At 38.9% G+C, this 13,685-nt stretch overlaps 3 protein-coding genes across 4 annotated transcripts; 2 read left to right on the forward strand and 1 right to left on the reverse strand.

Annotated features, from left to right (window-relative positions):
- The first annotated feature begins 1,060 nt into the window (after nucleotides 1-1,060).
- On the forward strand, nucleotides 1,061-4,025 carry LOC120732143 (serum paraoxonase/arylesterase 2-like). The gene is made up of 9 exons (XM_040029516.1): nucleotides 1,061-1,137; nucleotides 1,221-1,291; nucleotides 1,381-1,436; nucleotides 1,608-1,770; nucleotides 2,164-2,290; nucleotides 2,464-2,667; nucleotides 2,754-2,835; nucleotides 3,053-3,181; nucleotides 3,296-4,025. The coding sequence occupies exons 1-9, from the start codon at nucleotides 1,061-1,063 to the stop codon at nucleotides 3,455-3,457; spliced, it is 1,071 nt and encodes a 356-aa protein (XP_039885450.1). The 3' UTR covers nucleotides 3,458-4,025.
- Nucleotides 4,026-5,653: 1,628 nt separating this feature from the next.
- On the forward strand, nucleotides 5,654-9,998 carry LOC120732144 (serum paraoxonase/arylesterase 2-like). Of its 2 annotated transcripts, none has more exons than XM_040029517.1 (9): nucleotides 5,654-5,788; nucleotides 6,023-6,090; nucleotides 6,311-6,366; nucleotides 6,465-6,630; nucleotides 8,028-8,151; nucleotides 8,473-8,673; nucleotides 8,925-9,006; nucleotides 9,563-9,691; nucleotides 9,768-9,998. In XM_040029517.1, the coding sequence occupies exons 1-9, from the start codon at nucleotides 5,706-5,708 to the stop codon at nucleotides 9,927-9,929; spliced, it is 1,071 nt and encodes a 356-aa protein (XP_039885451.1). In that variant the 5' UTR covers nucleotides 5,654-5,705; the 3' UTR covers nucleotides 9,930-9,998. The 2 variants fall into 2 exon arrangements, with proteins under 2 accessions (XP_039885451.1, XP_039885452.1); XM_040029518.1 differs by having other exon boundaries at nucleotides 8,602-8,673.
- On the reverse strand, nucleotides 8,720-13,685 carry LOC120732141 (potassium channel subfamily K member 5-like). The gene is made up of 5 exons (XM_040029513.1): nucleotides 13,242-13,685; nucleotides 12,598-12,709; nucleotides 11,220-11,386; nucleotides 10,965-11,133; nucleotides 8,720-10,884 (listed from the first exon to the last, which is right to left on the reverse strand). The coding sequence occupies exons 1-5, from the start codon at nucleotides 13,422-13,424 to the stop codon at nucleotides 10,181-10,183; spliced, it is 1,335 nt and encodes a 444-aa protein (XP_039885447.1). The 5' UTR covers nucleotides 13,425-13,685; the 3' UTR covers nucleotides 8,720-10,180.

A 13,685-nucleotide genomic window follows, 5' to 3' on the forward strand; every position in this document is an offset into this window, starting at 1 on the left:
AAAAAGACATTTTTAATGTCAATACACTTTTTAAACCTTAAAATGACATGATATCATTCATGCATTCAACAATTTCGGTGACGGAAATTACTTCTTGGGACTGCACCTCTTCTTAGCTCACAGGCGTGGCAGCCAGTAGTGTAGATTTATCCCATGTGCTTCAGTCTTCAACATGCTGTGTGTTGAGAGATGCTCTTCTGCATACTTTGGCTGAAACAGGTGTTTATTTGAGACATTCTCCTCTGACTTCTGAGCCATTTTCACCCAAAGAACTGCTCCTCACTGGGTAGTTTCTCTTTTACAAACCATCCTCTGTAAACTCTAGCGATGGTTGTGTGGGAAAATCCCAGCAGTTAGTGAAATAATCAGGCCAGCACCAAAAACCATGCCGCTTTCAGCCACTTAGATCACCTTTCTCCATCATTCTGATGCTCCGTTTCAACTTCAGCAGGTCATCTTTGCCAGGTCTACATTTCTAAACGCACTGAGTTGCTGCCATGTGACTTGCTCATTAGCTGTTAACAAGGGGTTAAAAATGTGTATCTAATGAAGTGACCAGTGAGTACATATCCCCTTACAGAAAGTGAAATTTACTAAAAAAAATGATCCCATACAGGGGGCTCACAAAGGTACATATTACACACAATGGTGACTCCATTGCATGTGCAGAGTCAAGAGGCCAAATGTTAATCATGAGGCAACTCTGCTGGTAGAATGTGTTTAGAATATTAGGAACAAACCTGCAGGCTGTGTGCACTTCACTGTCTACTAAGGGCAAAACATGCAGTGAAGCAACATCTGTCAACTTTCAAAATACCCAACTTTCATGCGCACAAACAACATAGATCTGTCTTTTAGATGCTAACTCTTTGGATCTACAGCAAATTTACGTGTTTATCAAATTTAGAGATTCACAATGCGATATATATAAGTGATGCATTTCTTATTTCACATGGTAAGAAGCGGTATTTCGGATTGTCATGAATGCAGCATTTCGGGAACGCCCCGCTGTTGCAGTTTTTAAGTCCGTTTGAAAACCTTTCCTCCTCCAGATTTCAAAATGGGAAAGCTGGCATACATTTCACTTTTTGTAGCTGCCTTGTCGGTGCTGTTAGGAGAGAGATTTATTAGCCTCAGGTAATACAGATAGCGTTCATGTCGAAGCACTTTTGTGCACTCGGACTGTTTCAAAATAACTTTTTTTTATGCAAACTCTGCAGGAAAAGGTGCCTTGCTACTAGAGAGATCGTCCCGAAACACCTCCCCAACTGTGTTGCACTCAAAAATCTGGGTAAGCCAACATGCAGGAAAATGCAGCCGATACTTTGATGCAGACTAGAAACCAGAAAAATTAACAATATGTGAATATTGTGCTTTTAGATTATGGATCGGAGGATATAACGATCCTGGAAAACGGGCTTGCCCTTATCAGCACTGTAAGTTGTTTTTGCTGTAAAGCAGCCAAATCTCCACCTCTTAGGTTAACAGTCTTAAAGCCCATAGCAATCGTGTGTAATAAGAATGTTAATAACATCAGGAATTTATAATGTAGCTAGTGTTATTACACTTTGTATAATTACAGTATTTTTCATGCTTTGTGTGTGCAGGGTCTGAAGTTTCCTGGACTGCCTTCCTCAGATGTGCCTGGAAAGATATTTCTGCTTGATCTACAGGATTCTCAGATGAAACCAGTAGAGCTCCGCATGCCAAGGAACTTTGATCTTGACTCTTTCAACCCTCATGGCATCAGTGTATACATCGATCCAAGTGGTAAACAACCCTACAGTTCATATGCGTTTGCACACATCGCATGCAAGTGTCCACAGAATGGCATCTGGAAGGCAAAAAGTCTGATGTCCTCGATTTGAGTAAACTTTGCAATTTATTGCTCAACTTAGGGCACTGAGGACAATGTTTGCTTTTTTCTTTTGCTTGTGTGTGCTTGCCAAGCATGTGGTCAAACCTGCTGTGATACTTACAGGTGGTACCATGTAAGTACAGTAAGAATAGCCAGGCTTTTCATGAGTGTGTTTGCAAAGCCTAGTGATAATTTTCTTTTTATTTAATTTCAAGTTCTGCATGCTCCTCAACTTTGACACAGTCACACACACACGCCTTATAGACATTATTGTTGTTCTCTGCCTTTCTTATTGTTTTTTCCAGATAGCACAGTCTACCTGTTTGTTGTCAATCATCCTCAACAAAAAAGCCAAGTGGAGCTATTCAAGTTTGTGGAGGAGGACCGTGCCCTAGAGCACCTGAAAACCATCAAACATGAACTTCTCTACAGGTAAAGTAATATGACAAATTTCTGTTATAAATGACATTTGAGATTTACTGAATAGTCAGCCTTAAACAATATTTGTGCGACCATCTCATGTCATAATATAGTTCCATACAAATCATGTGCATGTTAATGTATAATAACACGACAAAACATTTTTTGTTTCCTTTCTATTCTAGCGTAAATGATATTGTTGCAGTGGGAGTGGATAGCTTCTATGCAACAAATGATCACTATTTTAACCAAGAAATCCTGAAAGTATTTGTGGAGCCTTTACTGCCTCTGACGTGGGCTAATGTTGTGTACTATAGTACTGAGGAGGTAAAAGTGGTCTCTGAGGGTTATTTCTTTGCAAATGGAATCAACATGTCACCAGACAAAAGGTAAGAATGCTCACGAGGCCCTTGCACACGGTTACATATGTTTCAAATATCTGAATGTCTTTATTTTAACGTTCTCTCTTTTATAGGTATATTTATGTCGTAGAATTTTTTGATCAAAAAGTGCACGTGTTGGAGCGGAAAGAAGACAATTCATTGGCCAACGTCAAGGTAGCTAATAAAACTGACTTACCACAACAGGGTGGAATTGCTTTTTTGACAGTTTTTTAAAAATTTAAATCCATTGAAAAATACTTTGATAATTTATCAACATTTTTTAAATAATATTGCTATATTTATTGCTATATATATATATATATATATATATATATATATATATAATATGTATGTGTGTGTAATTGCAGTCTTTCGTTTCACATTTAACCAGTCTGTTGCTGTGGGTACACTCTGTGACAACGTCGAGGTTGACCCTGAAAATGGTGACCTTTGGTTAGGCTGTCACCCTAATGCATGGAAGGCTCTCATGTTTGACCCCAAAGACCCACCAGGATCAGAGGTCTGGTGTTTCTTCTTATTTGTGTTTCTTTTCTCACTATATAACAGCACATGCACCCATTTGTAGAGATTGATCTGATTATGTTTAACATCTTATGATTTTGTATGTTTGCAGATCATCCGTATCCAGAATGTTCATTCTGATCAGCCTGTGGTTACACAGGTGTATGCAGACAATGGACATGTGATCATGGGCTCTTCGGTAGCCGCTTCGTATGGAGGGAAGTTGCTCATTGGCTCTGTGTTCCACAAAGCCTTGTGCTGTGATTTACAGTAGACGATGAAAGCAAACACTGCCACTCACTTTAACACATGAGAGGGGAAAAAAAATCTCAATTCAGGTGTTTAAAAGGACAAAAAGAAGGGAAAACAAATACTTGTATCTGTTCTCAACTGGGACAGTTTATACTGCACTGCGTTCAGCCTACAAAAGTGGTATTAGACCCAGAAATGACTGAACTATCAAGATATTTGCTTCACTGTTAAATAATTGGAACAATTATGAAAATAATGTTTTTAATTTGATAATTTGTCACTGTCTGTGTTTGGCTTTAAATAAAAGGTGAAATGTGAACTTTAATAAATAGATTTGTTGTGGTTCCACAATGAAGTTGTCCACTGTGTCCCCAGTAAGTAAATGCACATTTGTCAACATGGGGGGAAAAATGTTATTTGATCCATCACCCTTTTCACAATCATCCTCACCCCATGAGGCAAGATCTGGCTTGGAGCTCCAGAGCGAGGGCGATTGATGGTCATTTTATATTTCTTCCATCTACAAATAACAACACCAACACTTGTCACCTTGTTGCTGATTGGATGGAATTAAAGAAATTGATTCTGTGGACAGGTGTGCTTTTTGTGATTGATTGCTTGATTGAGTGTTTGTAATCTATGTGCCATATGGGCGTGCAACCATTTGGTGGGAGCCAGAATTCTTCCTGGGTTTTAGGGGGTCATATACGTTTTTCACTCAATGACGTGCAGGTCAGTTTTAAAGTTGTATGTAGTGTGGGGTTTTTTTTTGTTTTTGTTTTTGTTTTTTTTTTTGGGGGGGGGGGGGGCATAGACTGTTTATGCCTTTGTAAGTGACAGAACTTAGGAATTCAGCAGGGAATCACATAACTGTTTCTCCCACTGTATACACACTGTCCCAAAAATAAAGAAAGAGATAAAGGAACACCTTTTAATCAGATTATAGCATCACATCGCTTCTGGGATATTGATTAGGTCTTGTTAATGAGATTAAGAACAGGTGCACTAGATGGACAACAGTAACTAAACTTCATGAGGGTGGCCTGAGGGCCCGACGTACTCTAGGGGAGGGGGGATCCCTCAGGACACCATCCATCATCTCATTAGCAGGATGTCCCAACATTGTCTATACTGATATAGATTTCACAAAGTTGTCCTTAGGCTTCTCGGTTATTCTCTCAGAAAGTTAATGAATGTGATTGGTATTCTGAGTACTGCGTTTCATAAATTGTTCTTGTGTGTTGATATTATATTATACTTTAATTTATCCACACATAATATATTGTAATAGTGTTTGGGGTGCTGTGTCTTCATAAAATTATATTAATTCAAAAGACATTTTTGCAGATAATGAATTTTTCAAATAGACTTTCCTCTTTTTGTAAAATACTAAATCTTGACAATATTTAATGTGAATAAATATTGCATATCTCTTTTTATGTATAAGTATGTATATTTAATTGGTGATTTACTAGCTGTTTTGCAACATTTCTTTTATGTCTTTTTCAGATGTACATACTTACTAAACAAGACACCATGGTGATTTTTATTTACCCTTATGCAGAAAGCAAAATACACATAAATTTTGAGAACCTCTTTATTGGAACAAACTATCACCAGTTCTTCAGTTCACAACTGCATTTTATTCTTTTAAAAACAATTAAAAACTATGTTTATTTCTAATAGCACAAATATATATTTATTATATTTGTAAATGATTGTATGTAACTTGTCTGTTCCAGCTGCTTACCTGTTCATGTTATAGGGAAGGTGGTTGTTCTTATTCTTAAACTGTACATTATTATTTTTGTTGATTCTATGTGTGTGCAAATAAAACGAAACAGAAAAAAAAAATACACCATGATTTTTTTCCAACTGAGATTTGATGGTAGCAGTGCACATGTACGTGCGGTGTGTTCGGATACAGTGTAGCTTTTAGGTTGTGCTGCATAAATAATCCATTATTCATATACCGTGTGTAGCCATGCATTTATATTCACTAAACTTTGTTTCTTTCTTTGGGCAAATATTTTATGTTATAAATACCCTAAAATTAATGCTACCTTGACTTGTTACAAGCAACAACAACAACAAAAAAGATCCTTCTTTTCTTTTCTTTCTTTCTTTTTTTTTTTTTAAGTCTTAGCAGCTGTTTCTAATTTTAACAGATCAAACTAATTTTAGCACTCTGTCTCCATCTTTGGGGCAGTTGTGTTAATGCACATTGAAAATCATGGCACTTCCATAGGTAACCCCTGACACTTATAAACATGGCTGCCATGAAGAAAGTGCTACTTGCTGTTGCTGTTGCTGCCTTTGCAGTTTTCAGTGGACACAGGTTCCTTAAACTGAAGTAAGTTCTGTTCCGACAAGAAAATCTGACGTCATATGTCGCATTAAATTTGGGGATTGGCAGCACAGATTGTAAATGTTCACAGCTGTTGTTTGCTAAAGCACGTTGAAGTGTGGCCAATGTTTTCATGGAAAGATTTAACAAATGTATCCTTGGGCTTCTCGAGCAGACTTTCAAACTGTAGTACTGATTTGTACTGCTTCTTTGTAATGGCTCTGTAAACTTCTTCCGCAGGGAAATCATGCTTGCTTCCAGAGAGATTCCAGTGAAACACCTCAGCTGTCATTATTTGCAGAATATTGGTATGTAATCTTTGTATTCATGCTCATATCTTCGTTCTGGGGTTTGCATCGTGAAAAATCACGTTTAAACTGCGTTTAACATGTGGCATTAGCTGAAGGGTCTGAAGTTCACACAACTGTCTGTAGAGCATGCGTCACCAAGGCATGACATAAGACTGTTCTCTCTGTAAGGACTGAGAATGGGAAAAATACTTATTGATTTGTTTGTTTGTTTGTACAGAATATGGGGCAGAGGATATCACAATACTGAAAGATGGACTGGCCTTCATGAGTACGGTATGTTATTAATTTCATGGGCAATTGTTTGTGTGATGACCTCTTGAGCAAAGCCCCACATTTAGAAAAGTTTCTAACATGTAGTGTTTACGGCTCAGGGGTTGAAGTTTCCTGGATTACATTCGTTTTCTGATGAACCAGGGAAAATGTATGTTTTGGATCTGCTGCACCCGAAACCCACTCCAGTGGAGCTGCAAATCAGCGGAGAACTGGACCTCAGCTCGTTCAACCCACATGGCATTAGTGCATACACTGATGAAGCAGGTGACGTACAGACCCGATAGAGGATGGATGAAATAATGGCATCAAATTTGTTATTATTTTAAGTAACAGAAATGTATTCAGGTTGTTTTTTTTCATTGTACCCTTATGCACGCATGCATAGGTTTGTAAAGTTAGAAGGCCTGATGTTTTGTTTTTTTTGCACACCCACGTGCTACACACAGTACTTGTATTTACATAAGGCAGATATACAATGTAACACAGCTTTTTAACTGCAGCTAATTTTGTGTAATATTGTTGTTTCTCTGGAAAGTCTGTGAGCCATGTTGTTTGTCGTCTTTTTTTTTTTGGGGGGGGGGGGGGGGGTATTTTTGGGTATGCCAGTAATTCTGGACTAAATTACATATATAATTATACACATAAATTACATGTATCTAATTTTCCAAATGGATCTTCCCAGACATGTTCAGGAACACGTCTGAAGCTCCTCTAGTATTGTCTTAGCTGTAGTCTTTGGTTCTTCATACTGAAGGTTCTCCGTGGCCATAGGCTTAAGACTTTTGTACCTTCATCCAAGTTTTCTTCAAGGACTTGCCCCTTGCTTCTGAACAACACCCCCTATAGCATGATACTGCTAATATCTTTCACTGGTATTAGCTTGGTGATGTTCACCGTAGTGTCTAGTATAAATTTTGGATTCATCTGGCTAGTGATTATGTGTTGCATATCCATCTGCTTTATGAAACATCCTATTGTGTCGACCAGTCTTTTCTGGAATATTGTCTAAAATAAGCAGAATACTTTGTATCAGCAGTGTGAGATGCCAAAGGTTAAAGGCCAGTGACAGTGAAATGCATAAAGAAATTTGGGGACTTATGTTTACAGCTATATTATTAATAATTTTAATTAATGTAATGATGCAAATATGATCAGTATTTTCGTTGCCTTTATTCATTTTTACTTGATAACAGGTTTTGGATAAATGAATAAGAGGAGACAGTTACATTACAGTGTCTTTGACACATATCTGAGATTTTCCTATATGTGCCAAAAACATCTCTGTGTAGTAAAAGTGAGTTTTGTGAGGCTTTGATATTTTGTCTGCATTTAGTTTGTCCTCTTACTTAAGCATAAGATCCTGTTGGGTCAGGCTATAAAAAAAAAAAAGTAAATTGCTCCTTACTGCTTTAGGGAAGGAAAGAAGGTGACAATTTACTATGAGTCTGCAGCCTAAATTGGTGTATGTGCGTGTCTGCTTTGTGTGTTGTGTTTTTTTTTTTTTTTGTTTTTTTTTAATATTTTTTTAATTTTTTTTTTTTTTTTATAAGCTATTTTAGTTGTTGTTTATTTCCCTGAGCACAAACATGACTGAAACACTAAGGGAAACCTACATTTCCTCCACACAGCAGGCTTGACAAGACTTTTCTTCTTCTCTGCAGATGACTCTGTGTACCTGTTTGTGGTCAATCACCCTCATCACAACAGCCAAGTAGAGATCTTTCGTTACGTTGAGGAAGACACACTCGTGCACATAAAAACCATCACCCACCCCTTACTCCACAGGTATGAACTGTATGAGAAACCTTTTAATGCCTTATTTATTGGGGTGGCTGTGGCTCATCCCATCATGTCCAGCCTGTGTGCCAAATGTCCTTGGGCATGATACTAACCCCAAGCTGCTCTCCGATGCATCCATCAGAGCATGAATGTATGCAAATGTTAGATAAAAAGCATAGGGAAAAAAAGTGCTTGTGTGACTGAGGCACGTTTTATAAAACGCTTTGAGTGCTTGTTAGAGCAGAAAAGCATTATGTAAGAACCAGTCCACATTTTACATTTAACAAAACATCTGCATCCATTTCCCCCCCCCCCCATGTTCTTCAGTGTGAATGACATTGTTGCAGTCGGAGTGGAGAGCTTCTACGCCACAAATGACCGCTACTTTCACAGTGATGCACTTCTGCTTATTACTGTCTTTTTGGACTTAACCTGGTGTGACGTGGTGTTCTACAGTCCACACGAAGTGAGGGTGGTGGCTGATGGTCTGCGGTCCCCAAACGGCATAAACATATCTCCTGACAAAAGGTTAATCTCAGTTCGTTACACCAATCACTGATCATGTATGTGTTGATTGAGTTAAATGTCTGTTTTATTTCAGACAGAAATATAACAGAATACATTGTAAATTAAGTGAAGACATCGAATTGTCATCCACATTCCCTATATAAAACACAATTTAGATGCTTGAAAAGGAGTGGGATGAGATTTACAGTTTGTTATTGTAACATGATTTTTTTTATTTTATTTATTTATTTATTTATTTATTTTAAACACAGGTACATATACGTTTCGGATATTATGGATCATGACATAGATGTTTTTGAAAGGCAAGAAGGGGAACAATTGAGGTACATCAAGGTAATAGTGTTTTGTATTCTAAAGTCAGAAAAAACAAAAACAAAACAACAACCCAAAACTCTCATATCTGCGTGCTAAATGTGAAGCTAAGCCCAGCCTAGTGTTGCAGTTTTTACCCCTCAGCCGTGAGAGGTTGAGGGGGTATTGTCATCACCCCATCCTGTGGGCAGAGTGGATGCCCAAGTGGAGAACGAGGTGACGTACGATACCTTAGGTGAATCTAGTAAAAACGAGTTTGAATCTCAATGACCTCGAGATCAAAGATTAACTTTACTGTAGCCTAGAATTTTAAAAATGTATACCATAGGTACATCTGCTAGTAGGCTGAGGGGTATCAGTGACAGCTGCCTGTACATTTTTCATAATACTGTAGCTTCATATTTAACATGTAGACATAAAAGTAGCACTAATTGTTTTAATTCTGCTGAATAAGAAAGAAGTTCTGTTGCAAGAAGAAAAAAAAAAAAAAAAGTTGGATTGTTGCTTTAACGTCATACACAAGGACAGAATAATCAGGTTTCATTTACAGCATGTAAACAACATGTGATGCTTTCAGTCTGTAGCTGTTGGATCACTTTGTGACAACATCGAGGTGGACCACAAGACAGGTGACGTATGGCTGGGTTGTCACCCAAATGCCATGAAGTTGTCAAGCTATGATCCTGAAGATCCACCTGGCTCTGAGGTTAGTTTGTTTAAAAATAAAATAAAAACATTGCAGCTAGATTTTTACCTATTCATTTTATGAATGTGTCCTTCAGGTGCTCCGGATCGAGAATATTCACTCAAAGCAGCCAGTGGTGAGCATGGAGTACGCGGATGATGGCCATGTCCTTATGGGCTCCAGTGTAGCAGCTCCTTATGAGGGAAAGTTGCTTATTGGCTCTGTTTTCCACAAAGCCTTATACTGTCTTCTAAAATAATGTCGTTGATCACTGTTGCTTAATGAATACAAATGTTGTAAAGGGATGAAAGAATTTAAAAAAAAAAAAGGAAAAAAAGAAAAGAATTAAACATGTTTTTTGCCATTTATAAAAAAAATAAAATAGTGACCTTGTAAGACAGGAAACCATTCGACTGTCAGCTTTTGTTCCTGTAGATGTCATATGCAGTGTCATTTCCACATTTTGTTCTCTCGGTACATTAAAGCAGCATACGCCTTTGGACAATTCTTTTACCCTTTCTCATCATTTCCCAACAGCAATTCTTCTTCAGCCACCTTGGAAATCCTAAACCTAGTCTCCCCCCCATCAGGATGCTCTACAGTTTCCTCTTCTATTTTGGCAGCTCCACTGAGGGCAATATCACAATCTTCTGAATCAGCAGCACAGCTGTCCTTTTGTTCCTCGTCAGTTTCCACACGCACTTCAGGGTCCCCCATGCTTTCTTGCAATAACGGGAGCATCTCGTCTTTTGTGTCATTGTCCCCCTCGGCCTTTGCATTGAGGAATACTTCGCTGATACTGATCATACGTCTGCGCCTTGGAGAGTGCTCCAAGTTGTGGATAGAGGTGCCGTGGAGGTCACTGCAGCTCTTTGAGCGATTCATTTTGTCTGCTGGCGCTGGTTTGCGTCTTTTCATTCCAATCTCTTTTATGACAGTATTGTAGTCTTCCTCCTTTTCAGATAAGAAGCCAAAGATGTCAACAACGTTGGGCTTTACATTTCCATGTGGCTTGTCCTCTAAAGACACTAGCTCCTCATGGTAGAAGTTTCTGTGCCTGCGTTTTTGCCATTTTTTCTTTAGTACTTTGGAAGCGTCAACTACCATGTGGACATTCCAGCTGAAGAACAGGGACAGCCAAGCTAGGCCCATGCAAATCCATAATTCTTTACCTACTATGTAGAGGCGGGGGTAGTTTATGTCTGGATTTACGCCTAAAATGAGAGTTATGGGCTGAAATTACTAGGATATCCTCAATTCAGAAATTCAAATTGTGCCAAATGTAAAAACCTACCTGCCACATAATCTCCAAAGCCAACTGTTGTGAGTGTGATGAAAGAGAAGTAGAAACCTTCTAAGTAGGTCCATTGTTCCATGGACATGAAAACAAACGGCGGAATCACCAGATGCACCAACAGCCCCCATAGAAGGAACAAGGCTATACAGGTATACTGGACTTTTTTCTGACAAAACAGAGGGAAAAAAATATATTATTTGACATTGAAAGTTCAGAATTTCAGATAAACACTAATTGTTAGTCAGACCTTACCACTGATATGCCTTTGTCTATCATCACCCCAGACAGACGCTTGGCCCGGTCTCCAAAGAATGAACCCAGCTCACTTATCCATACCAGACACAGAGGGATCCCACACAGACCATAAAGGATGCAGAAAATACGTCCACCTTTTGTCCTGGGGGCAATATTACCATAACCTGTAGATACAGTGAGAAAATATTCAATCACAGCAGTCCATGATGTGATAAGTATTTTAGGAAGATTTTCCTCTTCTGTTTGTTCTATCAGGGTCATGGGGAGGGCTGAAGCCCATCCCAGCTACCACAGGGCGAGAGGCAGGGTACACCCAGGACACACTGCCAGTCTGTTGCAGGACTAACACAGAAAAACAACCATAAACCCAACAATCATGCAACCCTTTATGAGCAAGCACTTGGCAACAGTGGAAAGGAAACACTCCCTTTTAACAGGAAGAACCTTCAGCAGAACCAGGCTCAGGGAGGAGCAGCAGCCAACTGCTGTGACCGGTTGGGGGTGAAGGGAGGAAAATAGGACAAAAGAAACACTGTGGGAGAGAAGCACAGATCAATAACAGCTAATGATTAAATCCAGGGTGGTGTATAAACACATAGTTAGTTAAAAGAAAAAAGGTGAATGAAGAAAAAAATACCCTCAGTGTATCATGGGATGCCCCAAGCAGCCAAGCCCTGTTGCTGCATAGCTAAGGGAGTATTCATGGTCACCTGATCCAGCCTAATGATAAGCTTAAAAGAAAAAAAAACTTTCCTTTTTGATAAAGTGTAATCTAAGTGTAGGAAAAGTAGGGAGGGTGTCTGTCTCTCTGCTGCTTTATATATGGAAAACAAAGTCCTAGAAGACTCTTGAACTAAAAAACAATGAGGATTAGGATTTACCGTCTCAGTTATGCTCTGGTTTCTCTTTATAACGTTCTTTATTGGACATTTTGCAGGAAAACTCCAGTGCACAAACATTTCAGATCCAAATCACGATAATTTCCCAACTTTTGGGACAAAGCATTTCCTGTTCTGAAACAGTCACAGCATCAGAGTACCCATAGCTTCATCCCTGTAGTAACTGTTGTGAAGCTTATAATGTGTCTTATAAACAAACAATCACAATTAGGCCCAGAGAAATGCAGCTTTTAGTGAAGAGGCATCGTGTTACATATTATCCCAGCCTATCCAGCTTCGAATATGAGAGGCGGGGTACACCCTGGACACATCGCCTGCCTGTGGCAGGGCCAGACATGTTGTTAAAGCAAGCCGATTGGGCGTTCCTGAGTCAACCCTATTGCCAAAGAAATGGCAGCAACCAGAAAAAGAAGAAGAAGAAGTGGATGCTATTATAACATGAACATGAAGTGTGTCAACTTCTGAGTCTTTCATACCTATAGTGGTGACAATGGAGGCAGCGAAGATGGCAGAACTCCCCCAGTCCCACGGACTGCGATCCTTGTCTCCGGAGATCGCCACGCCTTGCCCGGCAGCCTCTGATACTACCTTTAGAAAGTTAACACAATCAATCAGTCCCAGAAAAAAAACATAAATCTAATACTTCTGCTACTACTTTACTTATTTATTTGTAACCGAATAACTGGAAATATTTACAACTCCTTATTCTTCTCAAAGTCTTAACTAAAGGCTCAGGCTACCGACGGGCACGCGTTGTGCCAGCCTTTATGTTTTTGTTCTGTCCTTGATGTTGCATGGCTGCTCCACACCCAGCGCACACATCAGTGTTTTGTTTGAAGTTTCACAACTTCTCTGTGCTGTTAAATAAGAGGATTTTCACTTCCCCCGCTCCCTCGGAGAATGTTTAGCTTGATAGTTACTCTTTACACGTTTGCATTTCTGTTCAAAATCACGTAAAACTGGTTTGATACATCCGGACATGTGGAGGCAACGACATTTTCCTTTCCTTTCTAATGTCCACGCTGGATTGTAAGATAAGCAATACAGTATGTAACGAAATGAAGCCTCTGTAAAGAAAAGCTCGACTTGTTACCTTTACATAGAGATGGGTTCATCATACCTTCAGTATCTCAGTCAGATTCTCTTTAGTCAAGTTAAATTTCTTCAGAATGTCTTCCTTTTCTTTGACATAGAGGTCTCTGGCTGATTTCCAGTTTTCTTCTTCAAAAATTTGGAATATTGCGCCTCCAATCGACAGATAAAAAATTATACACGAAGTTAAAAGCGGACCTTTATCAGCCATATTAAAGTCATAACTTCAGTCCGAGCACGCTGACTAAGTCACATTCCCGCAGAGGGCTGTCCTACTCCTACCTGGCCTCTTCCTGGTTAACATAATGGGTTCACAGCTGGGATGGAATTAAACTCAGAACAAATAAAAAACAAAACATATACATGTAAAAATATATGTATGTGTCTTCTAATTAATCAAGTATAGAAAGTCTTAAAAAAAAACAACAACAACAACTTAAAAAACCCAAAACAATCGGTCCTGAGTTACTTC

Source organism: Simochromis diagramma, unplaced genomic scaffold (assembly GCF_900408965.1).
Source record: "Simochromis diagramma unplaced genomic scaffold, fSimDia1.1 OVJJ01000361.1, whole genome shotgun sequence".
NCBI classification, from domain to species: domain Eukaryota; kingdom Metazoa; phylum Chordata; class Actinopteri; order Cichliformes; family Cichlidae; genus Simochromis; species Simochromis diagramma.